Genomic DNA, 13808 nt, shown 5'->3' with positions numbered 1-13808 from the left:
GTGCTATTCACAACAGCCAAGACATGGAAACAACCTGTCAGTCAACAGATGAATGCTTTAAGAAGATGTGCTGTATATACACATACACACACATATACACAATGGAGTATTACCCGCACATAAAAAAGAATGTGATGATGCCATCGGCAGCAACACAGATGAAGCTAGAGATTATCACACTGAATGAGGTAAGGTAGAAAAAGGAAGACAGACACTATACGGTATCGTGTATATGTTGGACCAAAAATATGACACCAATAAACCCAACTGTGAAACAGACTCACAGACACAGAGAACCGATACCTGATTACCAAGAGGCAGGAGAAGAGCGGAAGGAAGGAAATGGCAGCCCACTCCAGCACTCTTGCTTGGAAAATCCCATGGATGGAGGAGCCTGATAGGCTACAGTCCATGGGGTTGCAAAGAGTCGGACACGACCGAGCGACTTCACTCACTCACTCACTCACTGGGATTAGCAGATGCAAACTAGTACACAGAGGATGAATAAATGACTGTATTCAAATCCTGAGATAAACCAAAGTGGAAAAAAATATAGGAAAAGTATATATATATATATATATATATATATATATATATATAAAACTGAATAATTTTGCTGTACAGCAGAAATTAACACAACATTGTAAATCAACTATACTTCAATTAAAAAAAGTAAAAGCTAAAAGCAGTAGCTTGAAATCAATAACCTCTGGGGGAAGAAAACACTGGTAATAATTCCAATGAGTCTTGAAATTTAAGTACATTTCCTCTTGTGTCCTGGTAACAATCAAATTCTTAATTCAATTAGCTAAATAGTTTTAATCATAGACAAGGTTAAACAATCTTTAAACTATTAATTTGTTGAAAATTGGTCCTTGTTTCCAAGTTAACATTTAGGTTTTACAAGTTGTAAATAATATATCTCAATATTTTCCCAAGTCAAGCTCTAAACCACTGTATCCATTCTAGAAAAATAAGCCCCTTTGTTCAGATTACTGATCTCATCCTGCTGTCAAGGCTAAGGTGTTTAGCAAGACTATTTCCGGGACCCAGACAGGACATTTTTCTTGGCAATGAGACAATAGATTACCCAGAGCTCAAATGAGAAGACCCAGTGGCCAGGTCCATATCACTCTAACGTTCTACAGATGAACAGCACAGATGGTGAGATATATTGATTGATGAGGTTGTCTTCGAGGCAGAGTTATCTTAGACCTGCCTAACATTTTAGTTGAACGACCTATTAAACATGCCTGTCCCAAGGCAGCTGGATAGATTTTTAAGTAACTATAGTGGTTAAATGTGGAGTCCTATAGGAAGCTCTGAATATAGTCTTTTCTCTTAATTTTGATTTCTTGTATCTAAGATCCATTTACGTTTGCTCTGGGGGTAAGGGAAGGAAGGAGCATACAGAGAGATCAGGGAAATATATGCAAACAAAATTGCCTTAAAAATACTAGAAGTTACAGGGTTAGCTGAATGGGAGTTTTTAGGAGGGAACATTAATATAAAAATGCTAACTTCAACTGGAATCATCTAGGATCTTTTTTTTTTTTTTTCCTACACCAAGGATCTATGAAGAACCAGGAATCTGCTATCAATTTATAACTTTCCCCCTTTTCTATTCTATAGGTGACAGTAGAAACCAGTACAAGACTTTGAGTCAAGGTAATTGGGTTCCTGTGGGACTTCATTCAAACACTTGGGTTATCCGTTTCCTCATCGATAAAATGAGAGTGAATAGATGATCTAAATTCTCTTTGCTTTTGTTTGTTGTTGGAAGGAGTAGGACACAGTGCTAACTGCTCAGTCTCTAGAGTTACACAGGCATTTGGAATTCTGCCTTCAAGGCATATGTCTATATAATAAATTATTATTACTGTAACTCAGTATTTACTGAGTCTTAAAAGTCCTTGACTATAAAATGGAGATGATAATGGTAGTCACCATGCAAGTTGTTCTTAGATTTTTTTCACAGCACTTATTAACTTTTATCTAACTCATCATCTTCAAGGTCCACAAGGGTAGTGATTATTGTCTATTTTGTTCACTAATACAGCCCAAACATCTTAAGAGATACTACGTCTTAGTGGCTTCGACATGTCCAACTCCTTGCAACACCGTGGACTGTAGCCCTCCAGGCTCCTCTGTCCATGGGATTCTCCAGGCAAGAATAGGGGAATGGGTTGCCATTTTCTTCTCCAGGGGATTTTCCAGACCCAGAGATCGAACCTCGGTCTTCTGTAATGCAGGCAGGTTCTTTACCATCTGAACTATAGGGAAGTCTCTAGCAACTTGATATTTGTCAAATTAATAATTAAATGAAACAATGCATTTAAATGGTTAGTGAAGAACCTGGCACACAGCACTTGATAAATGATCCTATAAATGGTCCTGATAAATGGTCCAGACCCGAAGTGCCTTTTCACTATGAAGAAATAGGAATAAAACAATTAGGGATTTCCAAGGGAAGATGAAGGGGCCTAAGGACCGGACTGTGGTTTCCAGATATTTGAAAGAGAATAGCATATTACTTTCAAAAAGAAAAATATGATCCAAGATGTAGAAACTACAGAGAGATACTTTTAAAATTCAGAGAAAGGAAGATTTTTCTAATAGAATCGCTCAAAGATGAACTGGTGCTCAAGTAAATGTTGTATTATTATTAGCTAATCAATGAGAGAACTAAGAAATCTAGTTAAGGCTATGAATTTATTATTTCATGAATGAAATGATTTGAAAAGAACTTATCAACAGCACATACAGAATAAATTTTAAAATATACAAAATATTGAATTTTGGCCTTGTGATACTATTGGCAAAAAAGTGTAGATGGAAAATGGAAATATAGTACTTGCCAACCTATTTTTCTTGGGTACATGTGATCAAAATACGTTTGTTTGTTGATATAACATATGGCTGATAGGCAAGTGCTTTGGATTTGTCTTATTTATGTTGGCAAAACAGCAGACAGGAGCTGCAGAATCCATTGTCTGTCTCACTCCCCATAAAGAAAAACAGGACTGTTTAAAGCCAGCTTCTTTCTTGTTCTTTTCATCTCACTGGTAACACTGTACTTTGGAACATCAGAATATTGGCAGTGAGGAGGTTCCTGGATTGTGTGAAACTAGCTGATGCATCACTCTTTCCAACAAGGGATGATTTTAAACAAAACGTATGACACCGATGAGAATGGAATCTCACTCATATCATTTTTATGAAGGATGGTTGGCCTCATATAAAACAGTCCCATTAATCTACTGCCATCAGCTCAGACAGAAGAGAATTAGGTACATAAACTGGCTGTCATAAAATGTAGCCAAGCAGGAGCTAAGTCTCATCACAGAAGGTCAATCAAGCATTCGGAAAACAAAGGAAGCATGTTTTCTTTAATGAGCCATCCAAAGCTAATAACAAGTTAGCTGGCTTTTAATTTGGACAGTGACACTAAGAAAGATGGAGTGGTTCTGAAGGTTGTCTCTCTTTAAATCGGCTACCTAGCTAGAAAAGATGTGATAATATCATGACTTTTTAAAGGTATGAAACGGTGAACCATGTTCACCTTTTCAAACTATGGTGTTGACTTGGATTGTGATGGCTAACTTTATGTGACATCTTGATTGGGCCATAGGGTGCTGAAACATTTGGCCAAACATTATTCTGTCTACAAGGATATTTCTGGATGAGATTAACACTTGTATGGGTAGACTGAGTAATGAAGCTTCTTCTCTAAGGTGGGTGGGCCTCATCCAATCAATGGAAAACCTGAAAAAGGTTGAGTCAGAGGGAACTCCTCCTTCAAGACTGCTTGAGTTGGGATATTAGTCTTTTCTGGACTTCAGACTGAAACTGAAGCATTTGATTTTCCTGAGTATCACATCTGCCAGGTTTTGGACCAGAGCAGTAACTTTGATTCTCCTGGGTATCTCTTTTCATAGATAAACACTGCTGTTGCTGCTTCTTTGCAGAACACTAACTAATATACTGATTCAACAAGATCAGGAAGAAATGAGATGAGTTGTGCCAATCAAGTATATCATCCAGATAATTAAAGTCAAATTAATCTTTTAGAAACTCATCTGGTAACAATGTGAGTGATCAGGCAATGTGATAACACTTCTGAAATAAAATAATGAGCCAAATTACCAATGCCTTAAAATTAGTACTAAAAGTAATTCCCTCCGTTCTAGCCCCAAGTTCTAAAATGCTACGTTTTAAAAGAAGCTTACACAGCCATTCTTAGAATCAATTTCAGAAGAGACTGCATAAAGTTTGACATGTGTTTACTTATCAAGGGGGATTATGCAAGTTATTTTAAAAGCCTTCTCATTTCCTACAATTCTTTTTTGAGGACTTAAGGATTCCTCATTTTCATGTTGATTTCTGCTGTCATCAGTCTTCAGCCCATGGCCTATCTACTTATTTTCTGTGATTATTTCCAGGCTCTGGTGTTTATGATTTTTAAGCTCTACTTGCACTACAACAGATTAAGCATTCAAAGCAAAAGAGATACCCTCTGAAGCTGCCAAATCCCTGACATTATTACCTGCAAGTAAACTGTCTCCTCGGCACTTACCTGCCCAGAAGCAGGAACTCTCCGGCCAGCCCCAGGCGCCGCATAGCCATCAGCAGCCCTCTCACCGTCATGCCCTCGCAGAAGCAGGCTACCACCCGCGCCTTGGGCAAGTGACTCGTGAGCTTCTTGAGCAGTTTATCGAAGCTCTGCTCCCCCGCATTGCTATAGATTTTGTAAGAATGAGCGATGCAGATCCCTTCCTTGGCTGACATATCTTTGAAAGCTTCCATCCCACTTTCTCCATAGTTGCCTGTAGGGAAACAGAGAAGGAGAAGGGAGAGTGTTGGAGTCACCCGGTAGCGCTGGAATGTGGTGGGGCCGGGAGTGTGCAGGTCCCCTGGGAGTGCTAGATTTGGTACTTGAAGAGAAGAAGGAGATTTTGTTCTTTCACTGATCTGCTTATTTGGACAATATACAATCAAACTACAGTAGGCATATACACATTGATCTGTTAAAACTTTTCCACCGAGACAATATCACAAATAGTACTAGCAATCTGGCTCCTCCTTTGATTCCAAAAAGCTTATACTCTAGTGAGATGATAGAAAATATTTACCTGCTGTTTTTTCATTCTGTCTCAACTTTCTCACCTCTGTTTCTCATTAGATGATCCTCTCACCCCACTGATGCAGATTTTTGTGTTTAAAGCCATAATATACAGATGCAAAACATATACTTTATGTAGAATAGATGTACAACTATCTTACTATTATATTTTACAGACTATTATCCATATATTTTATTCCTAATCATGATAGTTTATGGTTTTATTGCAAGTGAAAATTCCAGATCCTTGATTGAGATTTTAGTCTTATCACAGATAAAAGTATAAGCGCATTTAAAATATTTGAAGTTTTGTATACCATTGGAAAGTTACTGATTCGGGGGGAATAATTCCAAAGTATTTAGCAAAGTTCTGGGGTTAAGGACTGATGGCGATCTTTTAAAATTATGGAACATGGGGATCAAGATTGACGACCACTTATCAGCCAGGAGGTGTATGAAGATATATGTGACCTCATTTAACTTTCAGAATAATATATTTAGACATATATTATGACCTCCTTCCACAGATAAGAAAACAGATGAGGCAGTTAGGTTTACAGTTGCCCGGAGTTACTATCCCCAGGAGGTGGAAAGCTGCATTCTATTCATGGATCTGTCTAAGACTGAAGATTCTACCCCCTCCCCTCTTCTACCACTGACTTTTAGGAGACTCAGAAGTCCAATTATATCTGCATTTCTTTTTCCAATTTAAAGGTCATGATGCTTCAATTTTAGATATTTTTGGAGCCTTTTGAGGCCCTATAAATCGTGACAGGTTCATTTTTTGAGCTTTCAAAAGATAAGGTGGGGAAGGGCGATTAATTTGAAAAATACAGGAGACAATTACAAGACAACTGAGCTGTGGGACCAAGCTGTGGGATGGAAATGGCCTATCAGTCAGGAGATGTAATTTCACCAGGAGGGGTTGATCTCAAAGGAATAAATGAGTACGAGGCATTCAACTGCACACATTTCACGATAAGATGATAAGAGAGATAATAACGGTGCCCTGTAGCATTTTGATGTATGGAAAGTTGGTTCATACATTTGAGCTCAATGCTCCTTACATCAACTCTGTGATAAAGGTACAATTATCTTCCTTTTGCAGCTGATGCAACTGGAGCTTGCAATTTGGCAGAGTCTGGGTTTGAACATCTGTCTTCTCCCTCCTAGCCCTATGTGTGCTCCATCATAGCATGTACGCACACAGCAAATAAGAGCCTCAGACGTTGAGGGTGGGTTTTTGGTGAAGTTTCATCCTTGTGAACAAACTGTAAAGGGCAAAGCAGAACTAGACCCTTGATAGCAGCTTGATCCCCAGCCAACAAACATCTGCATGTCTCCTTCTTCAGAATTAAAGCAAGAAGCCTCTATGATGATGGCAGGTAGACAATTTAGTTATTTTTCAATTAACAAAGTTTAAAGGGCTCTTCCTGAAAAATGTGCCAAGGGAGCTACATTATTAGTCTTACACTAACCTGAGTAATCTATTTTTCTCTGATCATTTTTAGCCAACTCTACTTTTCAATTGACTGTCTTGCACTTGACGGTTATATTAAGGCTGGGACATTTGCAAAAAATAATTTGATGTTAGTGCATAATGATTGTGATGGCAATAATGAAAATTCTCAATATATTCATAGTTAAATAGAAAAAATACCTTTACAAAGTAATAATCTTTAGCACGCCTTCTAACAGCCTTGTTTAAACATTGTGTGTTTATACAGTAAGTTATATAGAAACAGCTTGTAATAGAGAACTTTGTGATTATGTCTGAGTTCTAATTTAGTTTTTATCACCTCTAAGTCTCAGTTTTATCGCCTGAAAATCACAGATAACACAGCCTAATATATGGGTTTTTGTACATCATAATTTATGAATGTTAAATATATATGGGCTGCTTTGGTGGCTCAGTGGTAAAGAACCTGCCTGCCACACAAGAGATGCTGGTTCTACCCCTGGGTTGGAAACATCCCCTTGGGAAGGAATGGCAACCCACTCTAGCATTCTTTCCTGGGAAATCCCATGGACAGAGGAGACTGGCAGGCCACAGTCCAGAGGGCTGCAAAAGAGCAGGGCATGACTTAAAGACTAAAAAACAACAAAATATCTTATAGGCAGCCTGGACCTAATAACACTTCATGTGTGCTGAGTTGCTTCAGTCCTGTCTGACTCTTTCAGACCCTATGCACTGTATCCTGCCGGGCTCCTCTGTCCATGGGGAATCTCCAGGCAAGGATACCAGCGTGGGTTCCCATTTCCTCCTCCAGGGGACCTTCCCAACTCAAGGATCAAACCCTTGTCTTTTGCGGCTCCTACACTGCAGGCAAATTCTTTACCCTGAACCACCAGGGAAGCCCCAATAATTGCATATATTGGGGTTATAAACCATGGAGCAAATGGCATTAATCCTGAATATTAGACTAAAAAATAAGCTTCAACTAGTGAGGGAAATATGATTTTCTCAGAGCAAAGTCCAAGCAATATTCTTTAAAATTAAAATAGAAAAGAGTTATAATGTATGTTTAACATAAAAATTCTGCAGAATACTAATTTTAAGTCCATAAAAGAAACCTACTGTAAGCTGGGAATTAAAAAAATGGGAGTATGTGCTCCAATAAAATTGGAAAGCTTTAAGTGTTTAGATTTTTCACCAGTTAATATAATGTCTATATTTTACAATTGTATATTTAAAAATAAAGGAAAAACTAAAAACTTTCATAGGCTTCTTGAAGAAAATGAAATTGATTCCAAGCAGGGTACAGAATGAGAAAAAAGGTGAGGAAGCAGAGATTTATTTTTCCAAAAAGGAAACAAAGGTGATGGAGAAAGGAAGATGTGGTGTAAAATAAGAAACTAGTCTGTGGCTTCATTTCAAGCCACTGGTTAAAGGAAGAAGGAATCCATTTGACATTCTTCTTCAAGTAGCAGATGCCCTGTGGCTGGGAATCATGAGAAGAAGATGTAATCGTAGTCCAGTTTACTTTCAGTCCACATTAGTTATAGTTGTGATGATGCAAATATCAGTTATTGATTTTTCAACTGTATAAATCCACACATACACAAAGTTCAGTTCAGTCGCTCAGTCGTGTCCAACTCTTTGTGACCCCATGAACTGCAGCACGCCAGGCCTCCATATCCATCACCACTCCCTGAGCTCACTCAAACTCACGTCCATCGAGTCAGTGATGCCATTCAACCATCTCATCCTCTGTTGTACCCTTCTCTTCCCACCTTCAATCTTTCCCAGCATCAGGGTCTTTTCAAATGAGTCAGTTCTTTGCAGCAGGTGGCCAAAGTATTGGAGTTTCAGCTTCAACACTACACAAGGTAGAAAACTTATTATGTAATAGAAAATATTTTGTAAGCAATCTTTCCATTGAAAATTAAGGAGAAAGATTATAGGTTGAGCTGTGGACGTAGGGAGAACAGACCAATAAAGCGAAGGGTATTAAAATACTCCACTCACTGTTTGGAAGTCAAGATACACAGAAAACACAAGAGAGATGATTAACAGAATTACCTGAATCTTAATAAATGAGACTAATAATACAATTATACTAAGATGGAATAATATATGTGAATTAAGAGATGTCTTATGCTGAAGCTCCAATACTTTGGCCACCTGATGCAAAGAATGGATTCATTGGAAAATACCTTGATGCTAGGAAAGACTGAGGGCAGGAGGAGAAGGGGGTGACAGAGGATGAGATGGTTGGATAGCATCCCCGATGCAATGGACATGACTCTGAGCAATTTCCAGGAGACAGTGAAGGACAGGGAAGCCTGGCGTGCTCCCTTTCATGCGGGCGCAAAGAGTCAGACATGACTTAGTGACTGAACAACAACAACAAGAGATGTGTATTTTCCATAAACTAAAAAGTAGGCTTTAGAAAAGCAAGCATATATTCATACTGCTTAGAAATATGAGGGTGAAAAAACAGAAAAAAACCCTAAAATTTTCTTTCTTACTTTAAGCCATTCTGTACAATATGATTTTGAAAAATATAAAGTACCAGTTTGATGAAAATATTTAAATAACATACTTAAAAGTTACTGAAATTGGAGAGTAGATATGGACAGTTTTAAATGGAATGCCAACTGAATATTACTGAACAAAAAAAATTAGTCTGCTGATAGGATAAACTTTTCCTATAATTTCCTTGAATCAAACATAAAATAGTAAAGATTAATTATAACTTTTAGATATCCTGGCTTATTTCTGATAAGAGAAACTAATATGAAATTATTACAAAACAATCTCAGTAATAAAAATAACTTGAGAATTTAGGGGAAGCTAATTTTGTAAACAGTATTATTACAGAGCAAAACTGATCTGAATAAAACATTATATCAAACAACTGCTTAGATATCATTTTGTTTTGGTTCAATGTTTCTATCACATCAGTTAGATTTTGCTATTTTTTTTTTAATTTTTATTTTTACTTCATTTTACTTTACAATACTGTATTGGTTTCGCCATACATTGACATGAATCCACCATGGGTGTACATGCGTTCCCAAACATTTAAAACTTTAATTCGTATGCATTTTTTTCGATTTCAACCACAGAATGAGAACCTAATGAATGAAAATGTAAAATAGGATCAAGGTTATTCTTTTTCTTATATCAAGAAAGATACCAAGCCTGAAGCCACAGCAGAATGCTTAATTCACATTTATTCTAAGAGCAGATGCTCTACTTAAAATCAAATGAGTCACTTCATTTCTAGTATGCCAGAAAAACTTTACAATTGAGATGGTTTCCACAAGATGTTATACATCTAAATTAAAATAGAAAGTCCAGTTAATTTGTCTCCCTCCTGTCAAATGACCTCTACTTACTGTTGATATCTGGTTACTTTAATATTAAGCTCAAGGAATTTTTCTGCAAATTCTTCCCAACCTATGTATCCCTGCACACATTTGTCATTCAGTCTTCCAATAGAGAATTGGTTTTACTTGTCTTTACTCCAATAAGACTATATAACTTCAGGAGATATATATTATTCTCTTTTGTATTCTTAAGTCCTTAAAGGGGCCTGGAAGATAGCTTGTACAAGCAGAATTAAAAAAAAAAATAAGTGAATTAATGAGCAAGTACAAAGTTATCAACATTAAGAGGAAATCTGCCAGATGAAAATATTTGTACAATTAATCATCCTTCCTGAAATCAGAATTGCAACAGTTGTGTCTAGAATGTATCACATTATTGAATGATTATATATTATTCCACTAAAAACCTGGAATGTGAAGTCAAGTGGGCCTTAGAAAGCATCACTATGAACAAAGCTAGTGGAGGTGATGGAATTCCAGTTGAGCTATTTCAAATCCTGAAAGATGATGCTGTGAAAGTGCTGCACTCAATATGCCAGCAAATGTGGAAAACTCAGCAGTGGCCACAGGACTGGAAAAGGGAAATTTTCATTCCAATCCCAAAGAAAGGCAATGCCAAAGAATGCTCAAACTACCACACAATTGCACTCATCTCACATGCTAGTAAAGTAATGCTCAAAATTCTTCAAGCCAGGCTTTAGCAATACATGAACTGTGAACTTCCAGATGTTCAAGCTGGTTTTAGAAAAGGCAGAGGAACCAGAGATCAAATTGCCAACATCTGCTGAATCATGGAAAAAGCAAGAGAGTTCCAGAAAAACATCTATTTCTGCTTTATTGACTATGCCAAAGCCTTTGACTGTGTGGATCACAGTAAACTGTGGAAAACTCTGAAAGAGATGGAAATACCAGACCACCTGACCTGCCTCTTGAGAAACCTGTATGCAGGTCAGGAAGCAACAATTAGAACTGGACATGGAACAACAGACTGGTTCCAAATAGGAAAAGGAGTACGTCAAGGCTGCATATTGTCACCCTGCTTATTTAACTTCTATGCAGAATACATCATGAGAAATGCTGGGCTGGAAGAAGCACAGGCTGGAATCAAGATTGCTGGGAGAAATGTTAATAACCTCAGATATGCAGATGACACCACCATTATGGCAGAAAGTGAAGAGGAACTAAAAAGCCTCTTGATGAAAGTGAAAGAGGAGGGTGAAAAAGTTGGCTTATAGCTCAACATTCAGAAAACGAAGATCATGGCATCTGGTCCTATTATCACTTCATGGGAAATAGATGGGGAAACAGTGGAAACAGTGTCAGACCTTATTTTGGGGGCTCCAAAATCACTGCAGATGGTGACTGCAGCCGTGAAATTAAAAGACGCTTACTCCTTGGAAGGAAAGTTATGACCAACCTAGATAGCACATTCAAAAGTAGAGACATTACTTTGCCAACAAAGGTCTGTCTAGTCAAGGCTATGGTTTTTCCAGTGGTCACGTATGGATGTGAGAGTTGGACTGTGAAGAAGGCTGAGTGCTGAAGAACTGATGCTTTTGAACTGTGGTGTTGGAGAAGACTCTTGAGAGTCCCTTGGACTACAAGGAGATGCAACCAGTCCATTCTGAAGGAGATCAACCCTGGGATTTCTTTGGAAGGAATGATGCTAAAGCTGAAGCTCCAGTACTTTGGCCACCTCATATGAAGAGTTGACTCATTGAAAAAACTCTGATGCTGGAAAGGATTGGGGGCAGGAGGAGAAGGGGACAACAGAGGATGAGATGGCTGGATGGCATCACTGACTCTATGGACATGAGTCTGAGTGAACTCCGGGAGTTGGTGATGGACAGGGAGGCCTGGCGTGCTGCGATTCATGGGGTCACAAAGAGTCAGACACGACTGAGCGACCGAACTGAACTGAAAAACCTGAAGGACACAACTGTACCACAGTCAAAACATCTAGATTATTTCCCGATGGCCTGGATATTCAGATAATAAGAGATTCTAATATTTCACACTTGAATGTCATTTAAAGCCAGATGCTTTCACTAGTACTGTTTGACCTGTACTCTTTCAGGTAGGACCTGGAAGCATTTGCTTCCATTTGTATAAAGTACACAATGAAAACAAGACTTGCTAAAGAATGACTTTAAATCTTTCTTTTAACCTAAGAGAGATTATTTATTTTAAATTTGTGTTTAAAAGCATAGGCATGGAGCAATCCTTTAGCATACAATGCACAACCACAGATAACTACTATTTCAGGAGGCGCCAGTTCACTATCAGTATAGACTGTGCTACTGGGGCTCAAACATACTTCCTGATAGATAATAAAGTATGGTGACATTGATAAGCTATATCTGGTAAATGAGTTTTTTTCTGGCAAAATGTCCATTGGAGGTATAATTCAAATCATAAATCTATGTGTATTAGAGAAACTGATCATAAGAATAAAAGTTAAACTAACAGAATCATACTAAAGAGCCACAAATAGTTTTCTCTGACAGTTGTTTCCTTTTTTCCACTGTACTTTTACTCCTTCCACCATAATCAGACCTTCATCATTACTTACTTGGTAGCATAACCTCTTATCATCTCCTATCTTTCATTTGGGGGATCTTACTTCTTATTATGTTCCTTCATATGGAACATACCCCACATCTTCCCACTTATTTAGTTTTATTCATGATGCTCTTTCTACTTGGAATACCTATTTCCCACTCCTCTATGTTGAAATCTTACCATTTCTCTACACTGAATTCTTTCTGTTTCAACTCAACTGCCCAGGGAGTAACTTAAGATGTAGATCATATCTCCCTAGTGCCATCTGGCAAAGGCTTGTGGGACAATACTGACCTGCTCCATCATGCTTTCCAAGGAACTCCCTAGAGGGATAGTATAACCTAGATATTCATTTGACAAATATTAGTTAATTAATTACATACAGGTATAATGCTTGGCACATGGTAGACTCTAGATATTAACGCATTGGAGCCTATTGCTCCATTTTATAACACTGAAGTGCACAATTTTTGCTATTTGTAATTGCTAGAAAAGTTTATATTTCCTTTACTTTTTTCAGTTGGGGGGTGACTGCACCATGCAGCGTGTGGGATCTCACTTCCACATGGAGGACCTTAGTTTCCAACCAGGGATGAAATATATGCATGCCCCTTGTGTAAGAAGCACAGAGTCTAATCACTGGACTGCCAGGGAAGTCCTACTCAGGGATATTTTGAACACAAAGATAAAATTTTGGAAGAGTTAATTTATTTGTTCGAATATAATCATCAAGTGGATGCTAAAAAAAATGTAAAAACTGGACTTCCCTGGTGAGTCCAGTGGTTAAGAATCTGACTGCCAATGCAGGGGACATGGGTTCAATCCCTGGTCAGGAAAGATCTCACATATGCTGGAACGGTGAGGCCTAGGCACCGCAGCTACTGACTCCTGCAAGCTCTGGAGTAACTAGTAACTCACTGTGACTAGAGAGTAACTGCTGCTCCCCGCAACTAGAGAAAGCCCTCGAAGACCCAGTGCCGCCAAAGACAAATAATTTTATTTCAAAACATGTAAATCTAGTCTTTCAGAAAGTATTCACTTTAGGAAATGTAATTCACTTTAAAAAATACTGAGCTTGGACTTCCACATCAAGAGGTTCCCCTCCCTCCTTTTATTTGACCCAAATTATCTTTCTTTTTTCAAAAAGGAAATTAAGATTCTCAATATAAATAATAATTTATAAATACATTCCAAGTGGTTTTTACTCCTGATTTCCTGTTGCTGTTATAAACAGTATATTTTGTTGGCAACTACTGGTGAAGGAAAACGCTGCCATTTTTCATGGGAG

At 37.9% G+C, this 13808-nt stretch overlaps 1 protein-coding gene across 3 annotated transcripts in view; it reads right to left on the bottom strand.

Annotated features, from left to right (window-relative positions):
• The window catches only part of GRM5 (glutamate metabotropic receptor 5), a 606414-nt gene that overhangs the window by 353665 nt on the left and 238941 nt on the right, over nt 1–13808 (bottom strand). For all 3 annotated transcript variants that reach the window (XM_018043523.1, XM_018043522.1, XM_018043524.1), the window contains exon 3: nt 4577–4826. In XM_018043523.1, the coding sequence (XP_017899012.1) occupies nt 4577–4826 (250 nt within the window). The remainder of the gene's footprint in view (nt 1–4576; nt 4827–13808) is intronic.

This window comes from Capra hircus, chromosome 29 (genome assembly GCF_001704415.2).
Source record: "Capra hircus breed San Clemente chromosome 29, ASM170441v1, whole genome shotgun sequence".
Taxonomy (NCBI): domain Eukaryota; kingdom Metazoa; phylum Chordata; class Mammalia; order Artiodactyla; family Bovidae; genus Capra; species Capra hircus.
The sequence above is the reverse complement of the archived record's forward strand: the minus strand, read 5'-3'. Positions and strand labels throughout refer to the sequence as shown.